A 24,740-nucleotide genomic window follows, 5' to 3' on the forward strand; every position below is an offset into this window, starting at 1 on the left:
GTGTGTGTGTGTGTGTGTGTGTGTGTGTGTGGTATAAAAGCCCTTTGAGTGCTACGTAGCAGTATAAAAGTGCTGCATGAACATGGGCTGCATTTCCACTTTTCACGTGTCCACTAAACACTGTGACCAAGCGTTCACAGCTGGCCCACTTTTGCTCCAGTGTACAGGAGGGACTCAAACACCCGATCCCTGACCCGTTGAGGCTCACCAGATATAAGACGTGAGAGTGTTGACAGCATCATTTCCCTGTTTTATTGAATAAAAACAGGATTAGATTATTTGTGACGTAGCTAACGTGGTAGTCCTTTACTTCACGTCACTACCAGCTGTGATTCGTCACCGCCGCACGCTTTTCCAGGGTGTTTTTATTTATACTTACATTTTAGGAAAAAACATGAAGCCCTGTGTGGATTCATGTGTTCTTTGAAATGCTGTTTGAAAAAACTGAAGTAAATGTTTGCAGAACAAATCCTTCTGCTGCTGAGACCTTTTCATTTCCTGACTGTGGGGTGTGGAGAGTTTCCTCAGGAACAGGAAATGTTTAGTTAGCAGAATAAGGATGATTCAGGATCCATGTGGTTTGAGAAGTGACGGCTGCGACTGACTCAACACGACCGCTAATAAGCTCCAGACCTTCACCCTGATCCGAGCTGGGAACTTTGATTTCTACCAAGTTTACAAACAAGTGTGTAAACCTGTAGCATTTCCTGTGGTTTGTTTCACACAGTGTTGCAGCGTACACCTGGGCTCGGATCACGTTCACACAATAAACAAACGGCTCTGGAGTTCCTTTGGAGCCGTACTGAGACTAGCTTCAAAGGGTCTCGGTGCGGGTGTTCAACTGCAGGTGTGAGAGCACACGTAGCTAGGGATGGGTATCGTTTGGGTTTTGTCCGATACCGGTGCCAAACCGGTACTTTTGAAATGGTGCCCGTGCTTAAACAGTGCTCAAACCGGTGCTTAAAGAATGGAGAACACAAAATTGGTCCAAAAACCTCTCATGTTCAGCTGTTTTTTGTAAAAAGATAACAATGTTAGCCTTTTCTGCAGCTATGGGGCATATATGGTATCACTCTTGGCTGGAAGCAGTGCTTAAACAATGGAAAAAACACAAACTTTGTCCAAAACCTCTCATGTTTAACTGTTTTCCACTTTTTCTTTGGTCATTTTAGCCTTTTTGGCCAGGGTGAAGGGAGTATCTGCCATCAAACAAGAAGACAGCCGCATGTAGCTATGATGATGTTTGCTAGTTCACCTTACATGCATTAATGTAATAACGTGGTTAGCCTACTCAACGTAAATTACACACGAACAACATTAAGCTACTCACGCAGAGAAGAACGGCTGCTGCTGCATCATCATCCTCATCATTTCTGCTACACTGGCAGGGCTAGGGGCCAGGACTCTCCTCTTCGGGTTTTTGGGGGATGTTGCTAACTCCGGGTCCGATAACAGGCACCACACCCGCAGTAGATGTGCTCGGTGTGAGGTCTCGCAGCAAGCTATCAAATACGGCGCATTTCTCGGCTTTTAAAAAAAACGCTATGCGTCGCCAGGTGTTTCATCGGATTTGAGGTGTTACCTCCTTTGACAGTATCACAGTATCAGCTTAAAGCACTTGTTGCTGCTGAGTTTGCATCTTTTGCTGTGAAGTACAGCCAGACTTTTGACCGCTTCGCCTTGGACATTTTTAATCTGTAGCTCTGCTCTAAAAGAACGTACGTACTACCTGGCCCCGCCTACTATCCTCGGAAATGTAAAATGATTGGCTAGAATCTAAAGTGTATCACAGCTCAGGAAAAAAAAGCACCGAAATAAAGCACCGAAATGTGCGCTGCTTTTCGGTCTGGTTACTACCGTTTATGTCAGAACTGGTGCCATCATGGCACCGGACACCGGTACCCATCCCTACACGTAGCACACATGCAGTGACTGCTGTTGCTGAGTGGGATCAGCTTTCCTAATGAATTTTGGGATGAACCATTTCTTTACATAGTTTTAAGATCTGATCTATGAAGCCTTAATCCAGGTGTTTCTATTAAAAGAGAGACCTCTGTAGACCCAGTACAGCAGATACTGAGTGTATAACAGGCGTCAGCTGGTCATTTGTGTCACAGCTCGTTAGTTTCACATGACACCTGATACTCTCGCTGTGTCCCAAAATGTTGGCCGCGTCCTCCTGAGGCCGCATTTGTAGGCCGATTACGTCACAGCCAGGTGATGAAGGCTGTCCCAGTTCGTCGACTCCTTCAAATGCGGCCGACAAATCCGTCCTTCATTTCCCCGAATTTAAAGGATGGGTCGGGTGTGTCCTTCGTGGCCCACCATTCCAGTTTCCAACAATGGCGGCAGCTAGTTAGTTTTAATATTACTCTTATTATTCTTTCTGGGTCACAAAATAAACGTTTAACATATTTTCAGGCGAGAATGTAGCTGTGTAAACCTCAAATATCTGCTCAGTTTATCAGACACCGCATATTTTCAAAAGCGCTCCGACGTTTTCAGAGACGTCTGTTACCCACTAGCTCGATAGCTAGCCGGGGGCTGAGGGTCACTGAAGCCGCTAAGAACAACGAACTCCCAGCTTCATCGTTTTCAGACCCACCGCTGTCTTTCGCTCCTCAGGTTAAACATGATATATGAGTCACTCAGATAACTTAAAAATGTTATTGTTTGGCTTTTTTCAGTGTTTGATTGGTTCCTGAGTAAATCAGTTTGGCTGAGATTAAAGTTAAACTTTATGAACCCATCGGGTGGTTTTCACACCGCTGAATAAACGTCAAACAGAAAACTGATTAAACAGAAGTATGAGACAGTCGAGAGTTTACTCCAGTGTCCTGTTATGTTTTAGACAGCAAGGAACAGACGGCCGAGTTTATTAAACTCCACCGAGACCGCGGTGACGCTGATCTGAAGGCTAGACCGTCTAATTTCACAGCCTCACACTTCCGGCCTTCTCGGTCTTCGGAGGACCCGGCCCACGTAGACCGCAAAGGCCGGGTCCTCCGAAGGATGCGGCTTAGGTTTTGGGACACAGCTCCTGTTAACCTGTGAGTGTGCTAACATCATAACACAACGTGGGTGACACAGCAGCTGGTGTAAACTGCTTAGTCCACAAAGTTGTGACACATGCAGAGCACACGCTGTGGGACGCTGTGTTTGAAAGCCACTCATTGTTACTGTCGATGTTGATTTGTCCAGGGCTACCTGTTCATCTCAGTGCTGGTGAATAGCAATAGTGAGCTAATCCGTCTGATCAACAACGCCATCAAGAACGACCTGTCCAGCCGCAACCCCACCTTCATGTGCCTGGCGCTTCACTGTATTGCGAACGTGGGAAGCCGTGAGATGGCCGAAGCCTTTGCCAGTGAGATCCCTCGGATACTGGTTGCAGGGTAAGTGTTTGTGATGCTTCACTGTTGTTGGGTTGTTTTTGTACTTATTTTAGATTAACTCCTGTTAACTGTGATACTGTGAATGTGATGCAACGCAGTGATACGATGGACAGTGTGAAACAGTCAGCGGCCCTTTGTCTGCTGCGGCTCTATAAGACTTCTCCCGACTTGGTGCTGATGGGTGAATGGACGTCCCGTGTAGTGCACTTACTCAACGACCAACACATGGTAAGAGCACAGAGGTCATTCAGCAGCAGGACCCTTCATGCTGTGGAGGACTTAGCATCGCGTGGGCCGCTTGTTCTGCTCAGTGTTCCTTCCTGTCGACAGTGACTTCTCATTAGAGCATTAGAACTCAGTAAATACTCTAAGAAGGATAATATCCTAGGTCATGTAAATCCTAACCTTTCAGCCCAGCTGTGGACGTGTCATTGGTTCATTTCAGTTTTATTTACATTATGCTAAATCACAAAAACAGCACTTTATATTGTGAGTCCCTACAGCGATGTAGAGAAACCCCTCCAACGATCAGACATCCCTCTGTGGGAGAGCACTTGGTGACGGAGGGAAGGAAAAACTCTTTGAATAGGAGGAAAGGTCCGGTATAACCAGGCTCAGCGAGGGGCAGGGCCATCTGCTGTGACTGGTGGTTACATGAGGAGGCCAAAGACGCGCTGTGGAAGAGAGCCAGAGATGAATACGAACTAACCAATCCGAGCATGGAGTGGTTCCCAGAGCTTAAAGGCTTTCAAACATGTTGAGCGCCATCTTGTGCCAGTGCTGAGCGTGACTTCATCGGGTTGGCTGGTTGATGGTAACATACACTTAGATTTATTTATGTTAGCTAACTAGTGACAGAACCATAACTCAGTGGGATATAAGGAAACCAAAATCAGTCTAAGCGATCACTTTTATAGTAACCCAAGCACAGCCAAACAGCTGCTGGTGTTTGGGGAGGTCTTACTCCATCACCCCATCACACACAAACCTACTTTCCCTGCAGACGTGCTGATGGCATTCGCTAAGAATCATAGTTCTGTTTGTGGTGTGATGTTCTTGGAAAAAGAAAGATTGTTCTGTTCATGAGATAGAGCTGATCGCAGCAGCCGATTGTGCCGCTCGTACATCTGGCCACACCAGGAAAAATCTGTTCCTGACTCCATCCTGTCACCTGACCAGGCTCTCCTCCACACTCTTCTCATTCATAAAGAGCTTCACTAAAACGAACATCACAGCTGTTTCAGTGCCGCTAGCCAAACAACACAAAAAGGCTCCTTAAGGAACCGAGTGGACGGTACATCCTTGTACATCCCCTGTAGTTTTCCTTCTGGCCAGTTTATTCCCCTCACCCGACCGACAGGGTGGATGTCTGTCCCTGCCTGAGCCTGGCTCTGCCGGAGGGTTCTGTCTGTCAAAAGGGAGTTTGTCCTTCCCACTATCGCCAAGTGCTTTTTCACAGGGTGATCGTTGGGTTTCCTTCTGATATTGTAGCTTTTTTATCTTCTGACATGAACTCTGTTGAGGCAGCTGTTGTTGAGACTTGGTACAATATAAATTGAACTGGGTTAGTGACTCAGCATAAGTCTGTATAGGCGCCAAAGCAGCGGTGGTATTTGTTTTTACCGGAACGTTTTAACTGTAAAACAATGAGAACAATGACTGAATGAACCCTGTAACACTTCAGAGTGTTTTCACATGATTAAATGTTCTGCCTGCATTTGTCTGTTTTTCAATGAGCCACTGAAACATGTTTTGATGTACCAGTTGTCTCCGCTGTGATGAATCGGTGCGGTTACTCATTTTTCTCTTTGTGGGTGGGGTTAGGGTGTAGTGACAGCAGCCATCTCCCTCATCACCTGCCTGAGCCAGAAGAATCCAGACGAGTTTAAGACGTGCGTTTCCCTCGCCGTCTCCCGCCTCAGCAGGGTGAGTGTCAGAAACAATTGTAGAGCCATTGCAGGGGGGGGGTGCGGTATGAAAAGGGAAAAAACCCAAAAACGCTTGGACACTGCTAGCACGGGGCGCCCACACAAACACAAAGCAGGAGATGAAGCATCGCTGAATATGTTTCCCAACCAATTTCATTCTAAGCCAAAGACTAGAAAACATGGTGAAGCAAATCTGCCCTTTGGCTTCACCTGCACAGGTGCTGAGGTAGGTCTCCCTGCAGAATTGGTCTTTCCTTCGTCGGGAGCAGCGCTGGGCTGTTTAAATCACGGACAAACAGGATTCCACATTCTTCATTTTTAGTTCACAAACACTTGTAATGACTAACTACTCCTGACATGTTGGAGATGTTTGCGCTTTATACAGTAAAGTTACAGCGGGATACAAATAACATCAGGCTGATCCTGCCACAGTTTGTTCCCCGGTTCAAATCACGGACAAACAGGATCCCACAGCTGTTTGTTTTTAAGCCTATTTTGCACAGAGAGACATTTTTTTGAAAAATGTATTGACAGCAATGTTGAATATTATTACACAGGGAAAAAAAACAACTACATGTAAAATAATCCCACCGTGACGCCTCTGCCTTTGTAAATGGAGGGACAGTAACTGCGCGTAAAACCTGCAGACAGTATTTTGTCTCTATCTGTCATTCTGCAGTTCATCTCATGTAAACAATAACGTGGCCACAGCGTGATGTGAAAAAGGCACATAGCTTTGACGTTGCGTGACGAACTCTGTATTCCTCGTCCACACGTAAACGCAAAAAAAGGAGTTTAAAAAATCTCCGTTTTTGGTGATTTGAAACGCCGTTTACGTGGACGAAACAGCTGCGTGTTCAAAAATACCCGTGTAGGTGCGGACGTAGCGTAAAAGAGTTAGTAGTTTATTTTATTACTACCTGTAATTTATTGCAGATTACTTGTATTTGCTTATGTGTTTACTAAATGTTTGAGGTGTGAAATAAACCGCAACGGGGCAAAATATGGGTGTGTGTGGTTGGAGGATGTGTTTGTGCCCAAGGTTTTACTGCACGGTTGAGAGCAAGCTTCCACACAGATGCTCTGCAGACGGTTTCATCTCAATGATAAATACTGTTTGTTCTCCAGATCGTTTCGTCAGCCTCCACCGATCTGCAGGATTACACCTACTATTTTGTGCCGGCACCCTGGCTTTCCTGCAAGCTGTTGCGCTTGCTGCAGTGTTACCCTCCACCAGAAGATGGTGCTGTCAAGGGCCGTCTGGTAGAGTGTCTGGAGACCATTCTTAATAAGGCCCAGGAGCCACCAAAGTCAAAGAAGGTGCAGCACTCAAATGCTAAAAATGCCATCCTGTTTGAGGCTATTTCACTTATCATCCACTATGACAGGTGAGTACTGTCTGTAGCATCCTCACTGACTTATTATTGAAATGAACTGTTATCACTCGAGTTTAAAGAATGCACGCTAACTCGCGCCACACATTTAATCTAAGTGCAGTCGGCTGCCAGCCTGTGCTGCTCATGCTGTAATGACACTGTAAATAAGTGTGTAATTACTGATGTGTGTGCATGCAGTCTACCTGTGTATGTTTGTAACACATTCTGGTGTAAGTGACTCCAGTTCTGACAGGTGAGCCAGCAAAGCTCGTCATCGATAACAGTTTCCTGTGGCACCATCAGTGTTGCTTGTTAAACACCCAGCAGAGAAGATGAGCTGTAACACTAATGTGACACTAATGTGACACTAATGATGACACTAATGTAACTCTAATGTAGCACTAATGTAACACTAATGTAGCACTAATGTGACACTAATGTTGACACTAATGTAACTCTAATAGCTATGTAACTCAATGTACAACCTAATGTGCACTATTGAACTTAGCCTAATGACTATCACTAATGTAACTCTAATGTAGCACTAATGCTGACACTAATGTAACACTAATGTTAACATCTAATTTAGCCTAATGTAGGCACTAATGTAACACTAATGTGACACTAATGTAACACTATTTTAACTCTAATGTAGCACTAATGTGACACTAATGTAACTCTAATGTAGCACTAATGTTACACCCCGGCCTAGGCAACCGGCGTGCAACTCAGGAAAAATAGAAAAAAGGGAAAAAGGGCCCCCAAGCTCACTGCTCTTAAGGAGGGCGAACTCATAAAAAAGACTAATACGGGCTTCCACAAAAATAATCCCAAAACAAAAGTATCAACAACTATTTTCTTTAAAGCAAAATATGATATTTATTTACATCACACCACAAGGCGCCAAACTATTTACAACGGGGGGGAAGATCGCGACCATGACATACAGAAACACAGGGCTTAAATACATAGAAGGAGCAATCAGGGAATGGACCACAGGAGGGAAACACAGCTGGGGCAAATTAGACCTGACGAGACAAGGAAACGTAAACTGAACACACTAAGATAACACAGACTTTCAAAGTAAAACAGGAAACACATGACAGTCACGCCAAAACAAAATGCCTAAAACAATACACTGCCAACGCCGAACCGTAACACTAATGTAACTCTAATGTAACATTAATGTAGCACTAATGTAACTCTCAACAATTAACTTGGACCAAAGATTTTTTTAATGTGGGAAAAACAGGCGTCATTCTGTTGTAACAATTTTATTTTAAAAGACTTTGAGCTGCTGGAGAATAAATGCAGTCAGCAGGCTGAGTCTACATACCGTATTTCCCGGACTACAAAGCGCACCTAAATATTAGCCGCACAAGCTAAAATCAGGGGAAAATCCTGTTTTGTACATACATTAGCCGCACCTGACCAAAAGCCGCAGGTGTTTCAATGTTGACTTATCATATGTAAGAGAATATGCACAAAGGGAATTGTCAGGAAAGAGATGGCTGTTTGGAGACATCACTTTTATTAATATTTTGAAAAACAAGTTATGGGTACATATTTGCACATGTAGTACATAACAGTAGCCTACAGCACACCAGAAAAATAGATTCGGACTACCTTTTAGGCTCAGGTGCAGTGACACAGCTTTAACAAGAAGAAAAGTCAGTCATTCACCACCATCTTTCTCTTCTTCCTGCGCACTAAAACCACCAAAGTCCTCTTCTCCAGTGTCGGATACAAACAGGCTCAGGATGGCTTCGTCATCCACTCTTCTTCTCTCCTTCGTTGTCACTTTCAAAACCAAAGAAATCCTCGTTGTCAGTGTCAGAGTCGAACACCCTCAGAAGGGCCGTGGCGGTGTCCTCCTCTCCATCATGCAGCAGTCCAGCCCTTCAAAATCCGTTGGTGATCGTGGATGTTTTCACACTTTTCCACGCTGTCAGAATCCACCGGTGGAGTTGGGCATAACTTGCTTTTCGCAAGTTTATCGCCGCTCATCATCCACGACTCCCGCTGAACGCGTACCGCTACTTTGAAGTTTGTTTTTCGCGCTACTTCGTACGGCACTACGTTGCCTGGCGGACGGACATGTGACTAACATACCACTCTTGAACCCCGATCCTTCCGCCAGGCAACGTAGTGCCGTACAACAGCGGAACACACAAAACAAATCGTCTTACGATATGACAAAAATCACGGACAATCCATAGAAAAGCCGCACCTGACTAAAAGCCGCAGGGTTCAAAGCTTGTGCAAAAAGTAGCGGCTTACAGCCCGACAATTACGGTAATTAATGTCACCTAAACGCAGATCATCTCCTCAGCACATTCACAGCCTGTAACAACTGCAAACCCTCTAAATTTGACCAGCATGGATACATCCTGAAATTGTTCTGTGCATCTCTCACTGACTCACTCTCACTCACACTTTGGGCCCTGTGAGTCTGAGGTACAATTATTATTTATGTATTGTTCATTAAGAGGAGTACTTTTACTAATAGATCTAATAGTGATATTTTTAGTAAGAATTATAGTACGACTACTTTATGAATACGAAGAGAATCCATACCACTAAAGAACATGATAAAGGTAATATATACACAACCCACAAAGCCAGTGAAGAAATGGCATACTAGTCCTTTTTCACATGTTACATGGTAATGTGTTTGGCCCTCGTGTGCTGACATGCATGCCTAACAACGATGGGGCATGCTCCTAATGAGACGACAGGTGGTGTCCGGGGGATCTCCTCCCAGGTGGGTGTGCACAGGGTCTGCTAGAACAGGGGTGTGAGATGTATGCCCGGGGGTCCGACTCAGCCCACAGACTCCAGCCCAGACTGCTGGACTGCTCCGGGCAGACATGTGAGACTTTAAAATGTGTTTTTCTTAACTTTTCCTCCTCCAGTAACCAAACGACACCAATGTAATTCATTAATAGATAAACAATTAAATGACAGTTTCCACAGCGTACTATAGAAAAGCCCAGAATGTTTCATTTCTCATCCAAGCAGCTTCTTCACTTCAGAAAACATTGAATGGACAATGTTAATCTGATTACTTCTCATTTAAACCCTGCTGACAGAATTCTTACATTTACTACTACTAAGGATGGCACACTGTTAGAACTGCCCTTCTTCCTCTTATCGTAAGACAGAAATATGTAGATGAACCTCTGTACAGTCATGGTCTGGTCCTCTGTATGTGTGAAGCAGGTTTAAAGCCCCACGTTCTGATTAAGTCTTTCTTTATGGCATATTCATAGATGTTTTATATTATTCTGCGCAATTATTTAACAACGTTACATACATAGAAGTTAAAGATGATGCCTTTGCTGAGTGAAAATCATCAGTTCTCTATAGTCTACAGCAGCGGCCTTTAATGCACCACAGACCGGCCTTTAAGGCGGATAAATACGACAAAATAAATACGACCAAGATAAAAACTGTGGTATTTTGAAAATATCATAATACACAATTACTCAGTTAATTTGTTTAACTTTATTGGTAAAGGGTAAATGAACTGGTTCTTATATAGCGCTTTTCTACTCATCTGAGCGCTCAAAGCTTCACACAACCTGTGCATTCACCCATTCACACAATCGCATCTTTCTAAGTGCTTCATAGCTAACATTCACACACATTCACACTCCGATGGATGCATCGGAGAGCAATTTGGGGTTAGTATCTTGCCTAAGGATATTTGGCATGCAGACTAGGGGAAGCCAGGAATCGAACCACCAACCTTCCGATCAGTGGATGACCTGCTCTACCGCCTGAGCTAGCAGCGTGCTCCTCAAATGCTTCAACAACACTGAGAGTAATGTCCTCCTCTCTGCCCCTTAATGCTCTCTGGTCGCTATGGTAACACGTAAATACTTCTTTCAAAATAAGACACACAACTACAACACGGGAAAGACCCAGGGGAACCGAGTTAACGATAAAAACCCTGAAAACCATGAATTTCACAGCGGAGCCTCAGCTCTCGCGGCCCGGTACCAAACGAGTCACGGACCCCCTGACCCGGGGGTTGGGCACCGCTGGTCTATAGTACCTTAGAAGCAGCAGTGTGGTGGTCGAGTCGTCACCTTAAAACCAAAACGGACACAAACCATGACTCTCTGCTAACTGGCTGCTCAGAACTGTACCAGGCTGTCAGTGAAGGGAGTTTTTCTGTCTCCTACTCAGCGAGCCAAACCTCCTGGTACGAGCCTGCAACCAGCTGGGTCAGTTCTTGCAGCACAGAGAGACGAACCTGCGCTACCTGGCTTTGGAGAGCATGTGTACGCTGGCCAGCTCTGAGTTTTCCCACGAAGCGGTCAAGACGCACATCGAGACCGTTATCAATGCCCTGAAGGTGACGCCTCACATTTAAGAATGAATGCTTACCTTCACAAAGACACACACCATCACTGGTGTAGCGGACTGTTGGCGCTCATTGTTCCTCTTCTTATTGTTTGTCCGTGCTTCTGCAGACTGAGAGGGACGTGAGTGTGCGACAGCGAGCGGCCGATCTGTTGTATGCCATGTGTGATCGCAGCAACGCCAAACAGATCGTAGCGGAGATGCTCAGCTACTTGGAAACGGCAGATTACTCCATCAGAGAGGAAATGGTAGGTGTGAGTCACTGTGCAAGCAAATGCTGTTTATGCCAGGCCTGGGGTAACACTTAGCACCATTACAGAAAACACGTGAGTGGTGAGTCCTGATCCACTCTGTCAGCTTTGAACAGATGAACCAGTTTTGACTGTGCCGTTTCAGGTGCTGAAAGTGGCCATACTGGCAGAGAAATATGCCGTGGACTACTCCTGGTATGTAGACACTATCCTCAACCTCATTCGCATTGCTGGGGACTACGTCAGCGAGGAGGTGTGGTACCGCGTCATTCAGATTGTCATCAACCGAGACGATGTGCAAGGCTACGCTGCCAAAACGGTCTTTGAGGTACTGCTTCATGAACCCTCGAAATGTTGTGGAGGTGAATAGAGAGAGCTTGTAGTTGGAAGATGGTTCGGAAGTGTTTTATTGGGACGGCTCTTCTGCAGCCCGATGTTTCACTAAGAAGAGTTTTTCCTTCTTTACATTCAAACTTTGTTTTTGGACATTAGTCTCACACTCTGGTTTGGCTCTTCAGACTTTCATATATGAATAATATAGCTGCTCAGGAGCACACACACACCACGGTTTGAGTGTGTTTACCTTTGGTTAATTGATTCATATATGTGATAGTAGTGTTTTTATCTTGTCTGCAACAGCAGTGATTGTCCTCAAGCGTCTGAATGTCAACAGTAAGAACTGAAGGAGATGTGAGCAAAAGCAAACGTGGCCTAAAGTCGAAAAATACTTTAATCCTAAAGAAGGTTGTTTCAGTGATCCGTTTCAGGAAAACCACTAAACCTTGTGTGTTCCAGGCTTTGCAAGCCCCTGCCTGTCATGAGAACATGGTGAAAGTAGGAGGCTACATTCTTGGAGAGTTTGGGAACCTGATTGCTGGTGACCCACGCTCCAGGTAAGGTGGTTTTAATCTGATAAGGTAACAAGTCGACAGTCGAAATGCTGGGTAATAAGCCCGTCTCCCTGTCATCTAGCCCCCTGGTCCAGTTCAACCTTCTTCATTCCAAGTTCCACCTGTGCTCGGTGCCCACTCGTGCACTGCTGCTGTCGGCCTACATCAAGTTTATCAACCTGTTCCCAGAGACCAAGGCCACCATCCAAGAGGTGCTGCGCTGTGACAGCCAGATCCGCAACTCTGATGTGGAACTGCAACAGCGTGCTGTCGAGTATCTCAAGCTTTCTTCGATTGCGAGCACCGATGTCTTGGTTAGTTCTCACCAATGATAAAACGACATTATGTTAATGGTCAGGGCTGCTTGGCTAAGGTAACCCACAACATGCGTTTCCCCTTCAGGCCACCGTCTTAGAGGAGATGCCTCCCTTTCCAGAGAGGGAGTCTTCCATTCTGGCCAAGCTGAAGAAGAAGAAGGGCCCAGGAGCTGTCTCTGTGACAGAGCTGGATGATAGCAAACGAGAGGCTGGGGAGTTGAATGGAGGGGCCGACCGGGGCCCAGACACAGCAGCCATGGCTGCATCTAATGCTGTAAGCACGCTTTCTCTAGTCTTTGTTTGCAAAACTCTCAGCTTTTCTTATGTTTTCCATTTAATACAACTTTCCTGGTTTCCAGTCCACCCCGTCACCATCAGCAGACCTGCTGGGAATTCGCTCTGCTGCTCCCGTCGGTGCTGCTCAGACCAATGCTGGCAGCCTACTCGTGGACGTGTTCTCTGATTCAGGGCCTGCTGCACCTTCTGCTGCTGTGAATGACGACGGCTTCCTGAGGTGAAAGTTCATGTCTTGATGAACTCTTGAACTAAGCTTTTAGTCAAGTCCAGTATGGGTGGCTGTACAGAAGCTGTGAGCCTGCAGAGCTGTGTGAAAAGGAAATGAAACTAAAACCAGCTGCTCAAAGTCAGCACCCTGTGAACTAAGAATAATCATCAGCTTCGGTCGTTAGGACTAACATTACAAACACTCGTGTGTGGTGATTGTGGGACATCACAGTAACAGCTCAAAGTAACATCTGTTTTCATACAATTTCATTTGTGTGTAGTGGTGAACCAGCCATAAGATAGAAACAGCTTAGACTGCACCGATCAGACAAAGGTGCACGTTTGCATCGTAGTGCAGGACCGAGCGTGGAACAAAGTTAGCTTCAGCTAGAAAGCAGGTTTGTTCTGTGCACGAATGTACCTGGAGGTTAAAAATGACTGAAGTGCAGCAGAGCTAAAAGGAACAACACTGTAAGACTGACTCATACTGGACTGTCTCAAACATCACTGGCAAACTTTGCTGTTTCTTTACTGTGTGGTGAATGTAAGATGGTTGTGGAGCTGTGTTTGTGCTTTTCAACTACGATGCAGGTAGTTACAGTCTGTTCATGTTGTCACTGGTCACTCTGTCTTACTTTGCTCTCTTTGTCTTATATGGACCTGCCAACCTGAAGACATTTGTAGTTGGATGTTTTATCTGATGCTGCGGTCCAACGTCTCTTTGTTGATGACTGGTTTTTCTTTGAGAGCCGCTGTTGATGTTAATGATTGGTATAGCATGAGATAAAAGCACAGGCGTTTCCTCAAAGAGTAAATATGTACTGCTTCAGGTTTGGCTCTCAAAGAAAAGTTCGTTCTTTGACTGCTCAGGCCATAACATGTATTGTGCTGTGAAATACTATGATTACTTGTTGTGTTCCTAACTGTTAAAAGCACCGCACTGTCAGCAGGTATATTGGTATCATAAGGCTGAACTGTAGCGTGTGACGTAGGCAGTGGGTTTTTATTTTGAATGTATAGCAAGAAAACTGTAGGAGATAAAAGAAAGTCAAACCCTTAACAAATGCAAAGCCCTGAAAGATGCATCTGGACCTTTAGCTGGTCCACGTTGGCGAAGTCTTGTCAGAAACCGTTTCAGTGAAAGGGTGGCTGGACCTTTAGGGTTCACAAAGAAGTCGTCCCACTCAATTATTAGCAGTGTATACTCAGCCACCTACAACGTTTCCAAGCACCTCACCACCATCCCAGCTCCCATGGTGAGGAACACACCCCACTACATCAAAAACTCTGACTTCACCAATAAGGTCCACAAACTGGGGCTCCATCAAATCAAAGAAGACGGACAAGAAACGAGGTCGGACATTAACGAGGGAGAAACGGAAGGACAACGGAAGGACATTGTCATGTAGGTTTAGCAGAGAAAGTCAGGAGGCATCCTGGTGCACTTCAAACTCAGCCACACCCTCAGACAACAAACACACCTCCCAAACACTAGCTACGCAACATGGGGTACGCAGTGCAGCGCACGAGGAGTGCCACAAACACATGGCACAACATAGAAGAACCACCTGGATAGCACAAGGCTCGACTACATCGGCATCTAAAGGTCATAGGTCACATCTTCCAAGGGTGCCAGGGTTCACATTCTGAGAAGGCAGATGGTTTGAAAGAGGCCATGCATGTCCACTGGGAACAACCATCTTTGAACAGAGGGCGGGGCTTACGACACCAGCCGTCTGCCGTCTATAATCCAGTTCTAAGATCCCTTCCAACCCCCACTCACTCTCCCAGTCACGTGATCTCAACAGGGCACATGATGGTGTGAGCCAGGCTCTCATAATTGTTTCACCTGCAACCTCTGGTGATGATAAGCCACGCCTTCATGCTTTGGCTCATGTAAATGGAGCACATGATCTGTAGTGGGTCAGCCCACTATCTTTAAGAAAAAGCTTTAAGAAACGTAAGAAGTCGAGTCACAGTTGGATCGCAGCGTTTCTGATCTGTGGCAAACGGAGACGATGGACTCGGTATGAGCTTCAAGGTTGGCAGGTCTGCTTTTTTTAATCTTGCTATGTATGTGACTGTCTTTCGTCTTTTTCTCTTTCCCTTCTCTCCATTCCCCTGTGTTTGTGTGTGTGTGTGTCTGTGTATGTTTGTGCGGTTACACATGTGTGTTTTGATACGGATGCGTGTCTTCTCCTGTCCTTCACCATGATTGACACTGACAGAGATCTGGAACAGCCCACTGAGACCTCCGATTCCCTATTGGTGGAGGGTTCTGGTGACTCGGAGTAAGGGACCAGTAGTAACCTACAAAATTAGAACTGGCTAAAAAGATGCAACTCGGGCTTTTGTTTTTTTCATTGAAAATGTCTTTAACATGTATGTTACTGAGGAGGTGACTTGTTGCACGTAAGTGAAGTAGCTTAGTCAAACTTGCTGTTTTGAGTGCAAACTTTTCTGCTGTCAGCCACATGGTTTGTAGCAGCAGCAGCAGGGAGCACGTTACAGGGAACGTGCTCTGTAAACCGTCTGCACTGCTTCATACAGGGCACGTACACAGTGCCAAAGGACGCATTCAATTTGGTAGTTGCTCGTCTAAAATTGTGGGTGATCGATATAACACTGTCCACACAGGAGTAGTGAGAGCAGCAGATCCACAGCTCTGTAGTCAGTACAACACACTGCCCTCTTTTCTGGGCCTGCCTTCTGTGATAAACCACACAGCAAAAACACTCGTTCAGTCAGTCTGTCCTGATAAAGTGCTTCTTGCTGGTGTCTGGCTGCTGCCCATCCCATCAAGCTTCTGGTCTCACTCTGAGCTGTGGTCCTGAATTATTGCTCTGCTTCTCCTGTCAGGTGCGTCACAGTAATATAACAGTGCTACAGATTAATCTATAAAAGATGATTTTGTTATTACATTTACTATTAATATTATTTTCAACCTGTAGGTTTGTGAAGCCCTGGGTATCTCACGGCCCTTTTCCGTACTCAGCTCACCTCGACTTGGTCTTTAGGCTTTTCCATTAGGTGGTACCAGGGACTTTGTTTTAGCACCTACAGCCCTTTTTCATTACTACCTACTGGAATCGACTCGGCACGGTTTGCAGGGTTTTCCATTAGGTCACAGTACCTGGTAGCAGCTACTTTTTAGGTACCTGCTTGGCGTTGCTTTCACAAAAATCAGAACGGCTACAGAAAACGACGGCGTGTTCCCCGAGTGTGACGAAAAGCTACAGACCCAGCAGCAGGTATGCATTCGCTTCGACGTCCACCTTTGTTGCATATTAATTGTGCTGTGGGACGCGCACACACGTTACTATGACGACAAGCACGCAGACAAGGTACTACTGGGTTGTAATGGAAAACCAGTCGAGTCGTGTTGATCCAACTGGCCACTAAGTGGCGTCGCACAATGAGTCATAAGAGAGAGCGACTCCTTTATGAAAAACAAAACATCCATGTTTTAACCCAACAATGACACAAAACGTGGTCCCCGAGCCGCAAGGCCACACACCAACAGCAGGTACACCATCGCGTTGTGTTGTGTTTGTGTCGCACACAAACTCTACACTTGGTACTCGATTGTAATGGAAAACGACTGCAGCCGAGTAGAGTTGCGTCGTGCCGAGCTCAGTAGGTACCAGTGGAAAAGGGCTATAAATATATTTGCCGTCAGTTTATTTGGATGGATAAGAGCACCATCGTTCTTTCAGACACCCGTTTGTTTTTCAGTGGAGCAGAAGCTGATATCTTAGTCAAATGCATTGTGTCTCCATTGATCCACAGTGTCTCATATTTTGCTGTGGTTGATGCACCTTATTGGTAATAACCTTTGTTCCCCCCAGAATGCTTGTGCACAGCAGCAGTCCTGACTGGTAGGAGAACATTAAACAGACTGTAGATGATCATTACAACTGTAAAAACATGGAAACACTGTCTAGCAACTGCGGGGCAAATATTGTGCGCACATTAAAACCATCATTAATGGCATCACATTTTATGTGCACAATATGCATGTTTAGTGCTGATGTTCACCTAGTTTTCTTTAACGTTACTTGAAGCCCTGCTTATTTCTTTAGCGGTGGGCCCGTGTGTTAAGCAGTGAGTATAGAGCTATTCGATGTGGGCCTGTGTGAGTATTGTACCACAGATGCACATTCAGAGTGCGTGGTGATCTCTGCACTGTGTGTATCATTCACCTGTGAAGTGCTTGTACTAACCAGCTCTGCATTTTACTTTATCTTTATCTTGTTGCCAATTTTCATCACGCCGTTCCTGTTTACTGTGTTGAATGAGTTGCTCTCATTTCCCATTTCCACTCTTACCCATTCATTCCTTATTTGTCCTGTTGCCTATCTGCTTCATCCCTGCTTTGTTCTTGGGCTGTCCCTGCATCCTTGCCCTGTCCTGTGGCCTCCCAGCTCTGCTCCTCCCTCTGAGGATCCTGCTCCTCCTCTGTCTGAGGCAGATGAACTTCTTAACAAGTAAGCTTCTTCTGTGTCTAAACATTTTCATGCTGTAGCTCAGCATAAAATTGTTTGATTCCTTGTCAAAAAGAGTCCTCACACTTAATTAAAATATCAGCTCTACATAGTTCTGCTGCTGTTTTTAAAAAGCATGTACATTAGAGGCCCTACTAAGTCTGATTCATCCCACTTTCCAGTGTGGATTCTGTATATTTGAATACAGAGTTCTGATTACATCATTCATACAGTGCCACTTGTGTACTGATCCAGTTCCAATATTTAAAATAATGGTTTAATTTGATTCCCCTTTGTTTGTCAGGGTAACCTGTAAAAGATTCTTTGGTTATTTCTGTCATTTTTTAACATTTTCAGCTGTGGCAGAACAGATATCAGACACTGACAGTTTGTAACTGTTTGGTTAACACATGTGGTTCCCGTTCAGGCGATTCACTTGGTACAGTGCATATAGTATGGGATATTCTTTAATGCCTGTAATGACGTACGTGTGGCTCTGCCTGCACGTATATCACTTAGCTCTTAGGCTGTTCTCACTGAGGAGCAGAACCCCTCTGCCGAGCTGGGCTAGCTAGCTATTGTTAGTCATCTCTGCTGTCGTCTCACACACCTGGTGTGTACCAATACCAGAGATGTTCCTGGTGACTCATTTCTTAGTTGACTAAACGAGGGAAAAAAGTTCGACCGACTCGTGTAAAGCTAAGAACGCTCCAATATTGCACTGAATTTGAGAACCATTTAATGGATAATGTCAAAAACTGTCTTAACAAAGGCATTTGAAACATTAATCACATTCTTCAGTAACTGGTAACACCACTCAGCTGTGTGCAGGGGCAGCAGCTTAAGAAGGGTAGCTCAGACCTGCCTCTCTCCAGCCACGTCCTCGGGGTTAACGTGAATCGTTTCCCAGAGCAGCCCATAGATGTCATTTCTCCAGTGTGTACTGGGTCTACACTGGGACGTCCTCGCGGTAGGACATCCCGGGCCAGGAGGTGACTGTTCGCCCCTGTCCTCAGAGGTGGGGTTTCTCTTTGGATGGCATGCCCCTTCTGCCTGGTGGATGTCTATGCTAGGAGACAGTTGACTGGGCCTGAAGCCTTAATCACAAGCTCCGGCACTCGACCCTAAAAAGATGCTTGTGGACTCCTGTCGCACGGCAGGACCCTCTCCTCTCCCAGTCTAAACCAAACTAAACTAAGCAGGTGATGCATTTCTTGCAGACACACTGGGTTCTGCTGGTTGCTCACCTGCTTCAGCTTGTGCCTCCTCTCCGTGGTTGCTGCGAACTGTTGCTACAGGTTACCGATTGCAGTTCTCGGCCAGCGTCAAACGTCTGAGCACGGAGTGCTGCATTTCATCGCCGCCGCTCTCAGTTAAGCTGGGGTGCTGTCTGCATTTGCAAACGATGTTCTGATTGTTGGGCACGATGGCCTATGTGATCACTGTCGGGCCACGTTCACTGTTAAAGGTGAGCGTTTGAGGGCCCAGCATGTCGTAGGATGGGAGATTCAACAGTGGTCTCTTAGAGGCAGGGTGGGACATGTTCTTCTCCTGTGTTAAAGGGGCCTCACTCTGCTGCTGTAGTGCAGTGTTCATCTTTCTCCGACAGCCAGCCATGCTTCCTGGTGAGGGAATGGAGGGCACACCCTGTGGTAGCAGCCCAGATGTGGGATCTGCTTTCCCTCAGGGGAACATTCACTGTCTGATGTTGCTTGTGACTCCCTTTTGAAATCACTGGATCTATAAAGTTTCTTGGAGGAGTAGAGGTCTCATCAGCCGTAACACACCGGGCCATTATATCCCAACGTATATGTGCTGTACGTGTGTTCACTGAAGGAACCAAGTTAGAGCTGATCCCATCTTATTCTATGTGACTTGATGAATGTTGACATTAAAGCAGTGGCTAACAGATCAGTGCACCCACAGAGGTGAGTCAATTACTTGCTAAATATCAAAATTAGGATACAGTACTGTGCAAAAGTCTTGAACCAACCCCAGCTCTTTATAGTGTTTGTTTGTTTTGGGTTTTTTCCACTTAGTGTCTCTAAAGGCCTGTGGAAGTTTGTCTGTGGACATTAGCAGCATTCCTTTCCACTCCTTGCATCTAACATTTTCACAGGAACATTTTGATTTTGCTTCTTTAACATTAACCTATGGTTGATGTTGTGTACACATGACTTAGGTTTTATCTTGTTGCAGTATGTTGCCTATGAAAAATGCCAAAGACAGCAGTTTGACAGGCATAAAATAGGATTTCTACACCAACGAGTTACCAGTACTGGACTGAATATCAGTAGCAGCAGGAAGTTTGTGGTTCAAATCATCCTCAGTGTATACGGGGTTCTCAGGAGAGAGGTAGAAAAGAGAGCGTCTTCTTTAAACTAGTGGAGGCTCTAATGGTTTGGGGCTGCGTGTTGTTGCTGAGAAGTACCATCAGTAGATCTCTTTCCAATTTTATATAAGAAAGAGGCTTTTGCACAATACTGTATAGCTGATTATCTAAGTAGGACCAGTTTTGTCAAATAGCTGCAGGGATGTTGTTCTTGTCATTTCACTGTTCGTCTTCTCCCTCCCAGGTTTGTGTGCAAAAACAACGGAGTTTTGTTTGAGAATCAGCTGCTGCAGATCGGCATCAAGTCAGAGTATCGTCAGAATCTGGGTGAGTATTACATTGGGGGTTTTCTGCTTACTTCTTATACCTTTTCCTACCAATACATGTCTGATTTAGCAAGTAATTCATTATGTTTGAATGGCTATATTGTGATGTTGCTCTTACCCCTCAGCTGTAAAAAGCTGTGAGGTGTCATCACCCTGTTGGGGAGGCAGTGAGTGAGTGTGAGTCTCACTAATCTCAACCTCAAATTCAAAGGCAGAGATTTTCAAATGTATACCACAGGTGCCTCTGCTGTAGGAGGCTGCCAGTATTTTACAGTTTGAGATTATGAACTGCACAGACGAAGTACTGAGCCACACCTCTTCATTCATGAAGGGTTTTCAGTCTCAGTGCCACACTCACACAGACAACATGAGATCAATTCAGTCTGCCTTTACCAACATCTATGAAAGAATCCGCACTGAACTTGAATTACTGCTGCAGCGAGCTAGATTGTGAGTAGGAGTTTTCCCCTCCTAGATCTTGCACGATCAGGAGCCCCAGGATCTCATCCACAAAGTGGAAGACCAGGGTCACAGGGTGCAGAGCTGTATGGTAGGGGTGGGCGATATAAACGATATACGATAGAAACCATATAAATTTGGCCAACGATAGAGATTTTGACTATACCGCTCTACCGCGATAGCGCATGTTGATGATGTCATGAAGCTGCGCCTGTTTTGGTCGAAAGCATCGCAGCGGCTATGTCACTACCCGATCCGTATCGGAAACCCGATCGGTACCCCGCATGCACGAAAGGCCTCTACTTCCGGTCGTAGCGTTTTACGATAGTTATGGGTCAGAGTATCTGTTAAGATGTTAAGAATAACAAGTATATCTTAAAATGTTTGCAATAATGAAGCATTTCAGTACAATGTAGACAAAAACGAAAAATAAAAAGATAGTTACGGATCAGGACTCTCCGATCCTTACTGCGCATGTGTAAAGTCTGACCGTACAAATCGGGTCTACCCGATCCGTACCGCGCATGTGCAGATGTTTTCTTCTTCTTCTGTTCGTTTAATGGCAGTTTACTCCCCAGTGTACGAGGATACCGCCACCTGCTGACCGAGCGAATAAACCCTATTATAAACTGAATTATCGTCATTACAAACGTGTGTTAAATCTGATTTAGCGATAGTCGAGTGTGTTTATGCTTGTCTGTGAGGAGAGGATTGTTGGAATAGTGATGATGATGTGCGCCATCACTGTCAATTGTCAGTAAACACTTCATCTGGCTGATGAATCTTCACGTCAATGTTATTAACTCTGTAATTAGGCGCCATTCTTCTTATTTTACGGCGCTGTTGCTCAATCGGGGGACGCTCTCTGTTGAGGAGAAAAGCATGAATTTCTTTGTATACGGATTATCCATTGTTCAAATGTCCTGGGCAGTCGAAAAGGAGGCAGAGCTGTTGAGAAATGCTAGGAGCTAACTGGGCGCTAACCGTATCATTCAAATATATTGAATGTCGCAATGTTGGCAAAGAGAGGAAGTGACGTAAGATTTGCGTATGCGGGGTACCGATCGGGTTTCCGGTACGGATCGGGTAGTGACAGCTACAACCATTATCATCTGCAAATGATGGCGAGCGACAGTCACAGCAAAGAGATGAAGCACTTCTGAAATATGGGGAAAGCCAAAAACTGAGTTTCCTTCACTTCCGTAACATTGATTCATTAATGTTGAATTCTCTGGCAGCTGCTCTGTTCCCATGTTGTTGCAGTATATTAATAACTAACCTCGTATTGTGGATGAATAATCTCAGTTGTTCTCCTGACTGGAGTTTGGCCCGTGTACAGCATCCTGCTATGCGCCTGCATTTGTCCCTGACCACCAGAATTCCTCACGTTAACTTTTATCGAGTGGAAAAAAAGTTGGCTTCATCCTCCAGCTTCACTGTGCTAATGTTATGCTAACATAGCTGTGTCGCTAGTGATCACGTAGCACAACATTATATACCAGGTAGTCCAACTTCAGTAACCCTGCAAACGTCACTGCTGTTTAGTTTTCTGTCTTTATTTATGTTGGAAGTGATAGCAGAGCTGTACGTTTGAATTAGTTTCAGAAATCTCTGTCAGAACATGCTATGAAATGTTTAGGTGGAAACTAGCGAGCTAACTTCTGCTAAGTTCTAACTCCGTTAAATGTAGTAAATTCTGTTTTCATGGGAAAAAAAACTTAATTGTTACACCTGGTAAAGCAGCAACGCTGATGATTTTATTAAAGATGAAAGAATTCAGACAGTTTTTAACTCTGTGTTCGTTTGACTTTGGGACCTGAAACGGACGGAGTTTAGGACCCAGATTACTCCGTGAAGCTCCTCCCTACGGCAGCCGTAATGCTCTGACCAGCCATCAAGCAGTGCGGCTTACCAAAGCTGTACTAAAACATTTTTTAACAGATTTCTGCCCAAATCGGTTTGAGGTCAGTAAGCACAACCAGAAGTCATACATAAGGGACACTCTCGATTTAAGTGTGGAAAATATGTTATACAGAAGAAAAGAATATATCGTTACCGCACGTGCTTCAAACTATACTGTGATATGAATTTTAGGCCATATCGCCCAGCCCTAGTGTATGGTGCACAAAAGCTGCCAACCTGCTGCAGAAATCCAAACCTCTGGCATTAAGAAAGCACAAACATGGCATTGTTTGCTGAATGTCGCCAGAGAAGAAGGTGTTTGAGAGTCTGGAGGTGTGGGGTCTAAATGACCAGGGGCACCGTCATGAAGGCAGCAGTCAACCAGGTGGTGGTGGGATGTAAGGGGTCTCCTGTGATGACGCTGGGTTTCCTGAGACAGGAGGAGCTAGCAATGGCCTCCAGGGGTGGCAGATGGAGGCCAGTGATTTCTTTGGACAGTGTTACTTACCTTCCACGTGGCCACAGTAGGGCCCTGCATACCAAACACCCAGGCAGTGGGACAGCATGTTCTCTACTGAGGACTGGTAGAAGGCCAGCAGCAGCTTCTGCTCCAGGTTGTTCTTCCTTAGGACAGGGAGGACGTGCAGCCACTGCTGGGCTCTGGCACCAACACCCTAGTTGGTGTTGTGGGTCCAGCTGTGAGTTTAGCAGAAACCTGAAGGTGGAGACTGCAGCAGACTCGTTTATCACGAGTGGGGAGAAAGCTGTCTGAAGTCCACCATAAGATCTTTTGTTTTTAGTTCAGTTTCAGGTGACTTGCTGAGCACCAGCGGGACAGATTGTCTCCCTCCTTCCTGTACGCTGTCTTATCTCCATCACAGATGAGCCTGAGCACAGTGGTGTCCTCTGGGCTCAAGCCTCTTTATTTGCTGTTTGTGCATTAGACCAGCATTGGAAGCGCAGAGCTCTCTGTCATAGGAAGCATCTCAGCATGCTTGACAATGATGGTTGGTGTCCAGCAGGGGGCTGAGTACGCGACCCTGTGGGGATTGAGTGGTGAGGACCTCTGGGGTTATGGTGTTCAGTGCTGGCTCAGCGCTCTCTGAAAGGCTGATGCTAATGGGAATTCCACACCAGTAGATGTTACGATGAAGATGCATGTACTGATTTATATACTGCATGTGAGGTTAGACATCCCATCTTATCAAGTTTCCCACCGTGGCTGCTCCATGAAAACCAGTTTCCCACCTTGTTGAGGCCAGTGAGAGTTTCAGACATTGCCCATCGAGTGCGGCCTGGCCTGCTGTACTGATACTGTATTTATTTTGCGTAAGCCACAATCCACGTCGATCATTGAAAGCTCCTTAAAACATTGTGTGTGTCTTTCTCAGGGAGAATGTACCTCTTCTATGGTAACAAGACCTCAGTGCAGTTTGCCAGCTTCAGCACCACAGTCAGCTGTCCCGGGGAACTGCAGGCTCATATCCTTTCAACAGTTACTCAGGCGTAGTTGTAGAAACATCCAAAGCTCCCAGGATGTTGATGAACTGTGTCAGTGCAAAACCATCATCTCTGTGTCACCGTGATGAAGGAAAGTGCAACTCTACACGTGGAATCAAGGAGGGACAAGTATGTCAAATATTTCAGTCTCTTTGTAGAGCGTCTGTGAATACTCATGTTAGAGCTTACATGCTGTTTGCAGTAGTAGTGTCGCCTCGGGATGAAAATGGATCCCTCGTGTTATGTTATCATGAACACACTCGTCATGATAACATAACACGAGGCTACAGCGACTCTGTAAACCAGTGTGTGCGCTGCACAGAGTTGCAGGTCTGTTTGTTTGGTTCTTGACAACTAAACACAGCTGAATGTTCAGAGCAAACCAGTGGAACCACTGGTAGAGGGAGGAGCCCAGATCCAACAAGTCCTCAACATCGAGTGTATAACTGACTTCTGTGACGCCCCGCTGCTCAACATCAAGTTCAGGTAGGTTTGTGTATCAGTCCCAAACAGTGGCGAGCTGGATCACGTCCCTGCGTTGATGTTTCGAGGAGCCCGTCAGTCACAGTCAGTGTGTTTGCACCCACTTTGTTAAACCAACACTGTCATGGATAAGACTGAAACCGCTGTGAGCATCTAGTCATCCAAAAATCTCCAGAAATAAATCGTACTCACTGAAGTGTGTGTGCGTGTGTCTGTCTGTGT

At 45.5% G+C, this 24,740-nt stretch overlaps 1 protein-coding gene across 6 annotated transcripts in view; it reads left to right on the plus strand.

Moving 5' to 3' along the window:
* Positions 1-24,740, plus strand: part of ap2a1 (adaptor related protein complex 2 subunit alpha 1) — a 33,009-nt gene that overhangs the window by 5,911 nt on the left and 2,358 nt on the right. For 2 of the 6 annotated variants that reach the window (XM_005949538.3, XM_005949539.3), the window contains exons 3-18: positions 3,202-3,395; positions 3,494-3,623; positions 5,220-5,321; positions 6,452-6,711; positions 10,894-11,062; positions 11,181-11,318; positions 11,467-11,649; positions 12,117-12,214; positions 12,294-12,525; positions 12,614-12,802; positions 12,888-13,042; positions 15,261-15,323; positions 17,457-17,519; positions 20,093-20,175; positions 23,927-24,016; positions 24,398-24,521. In XM_005949538.3, the coding sequence (XP_005949600.1) occupies positions 3,202-3,395; positions 3,494-3,623; positions 5,220-5,321; positions 6,452-6,711; positions 10,894-11,062; positions 11,181-11,318; positions 11,467-11,649; positions 12,117-12,214; positions 12,294-12,525; positions 12,614-12,802; positions 12,888-13,042; positions 15,261-15,323; positions 17,457-17,519; positions 20,093-20,175; positions 23,927-24,016; positions 24,398-24,521 (2,273 nt within the window). The remainder of the gene's footprint in view (positions 1-3,201; positions 3,396-3,493; positions 3,624-5,219; positions 5,322-6,451; positions 6,712-10,893; positions 11,063-11,180; positions 11,319-11,466; positions 11,650-12,116; positions 12,215-12,293; positions 12,526-12,613; positions 12,803-12,887; positions 13,043-15,260; positions 15,324-17,456; positions 17,520-20,092; positions 20,176-23,926; positions 24,017-24,397; positions 24,522-24,740) is intronic. The other 4 variants (XM_005949540.2, XM_014330027.2, XM_005949542.2 and 1 more) reach the window with 2 other exon arrangements.

This window comes from Haplochromis burtoni, unplaced genomic scaffold (genome assembly GCF_018398535.1).
Source record: "Haplochromis burtoni strain Fernald_Lab_line unplaced genomic scaffold, NCSU_Asbu1 Contig_651, whole genome shotgun sequence".
NCBI classification, from domain to species: Eukaryota; Metazoa; Chordata; class Actinopteri; order Cichliformes; family Cichlidae; genus Haplochromis; species Haplochromis burtoni.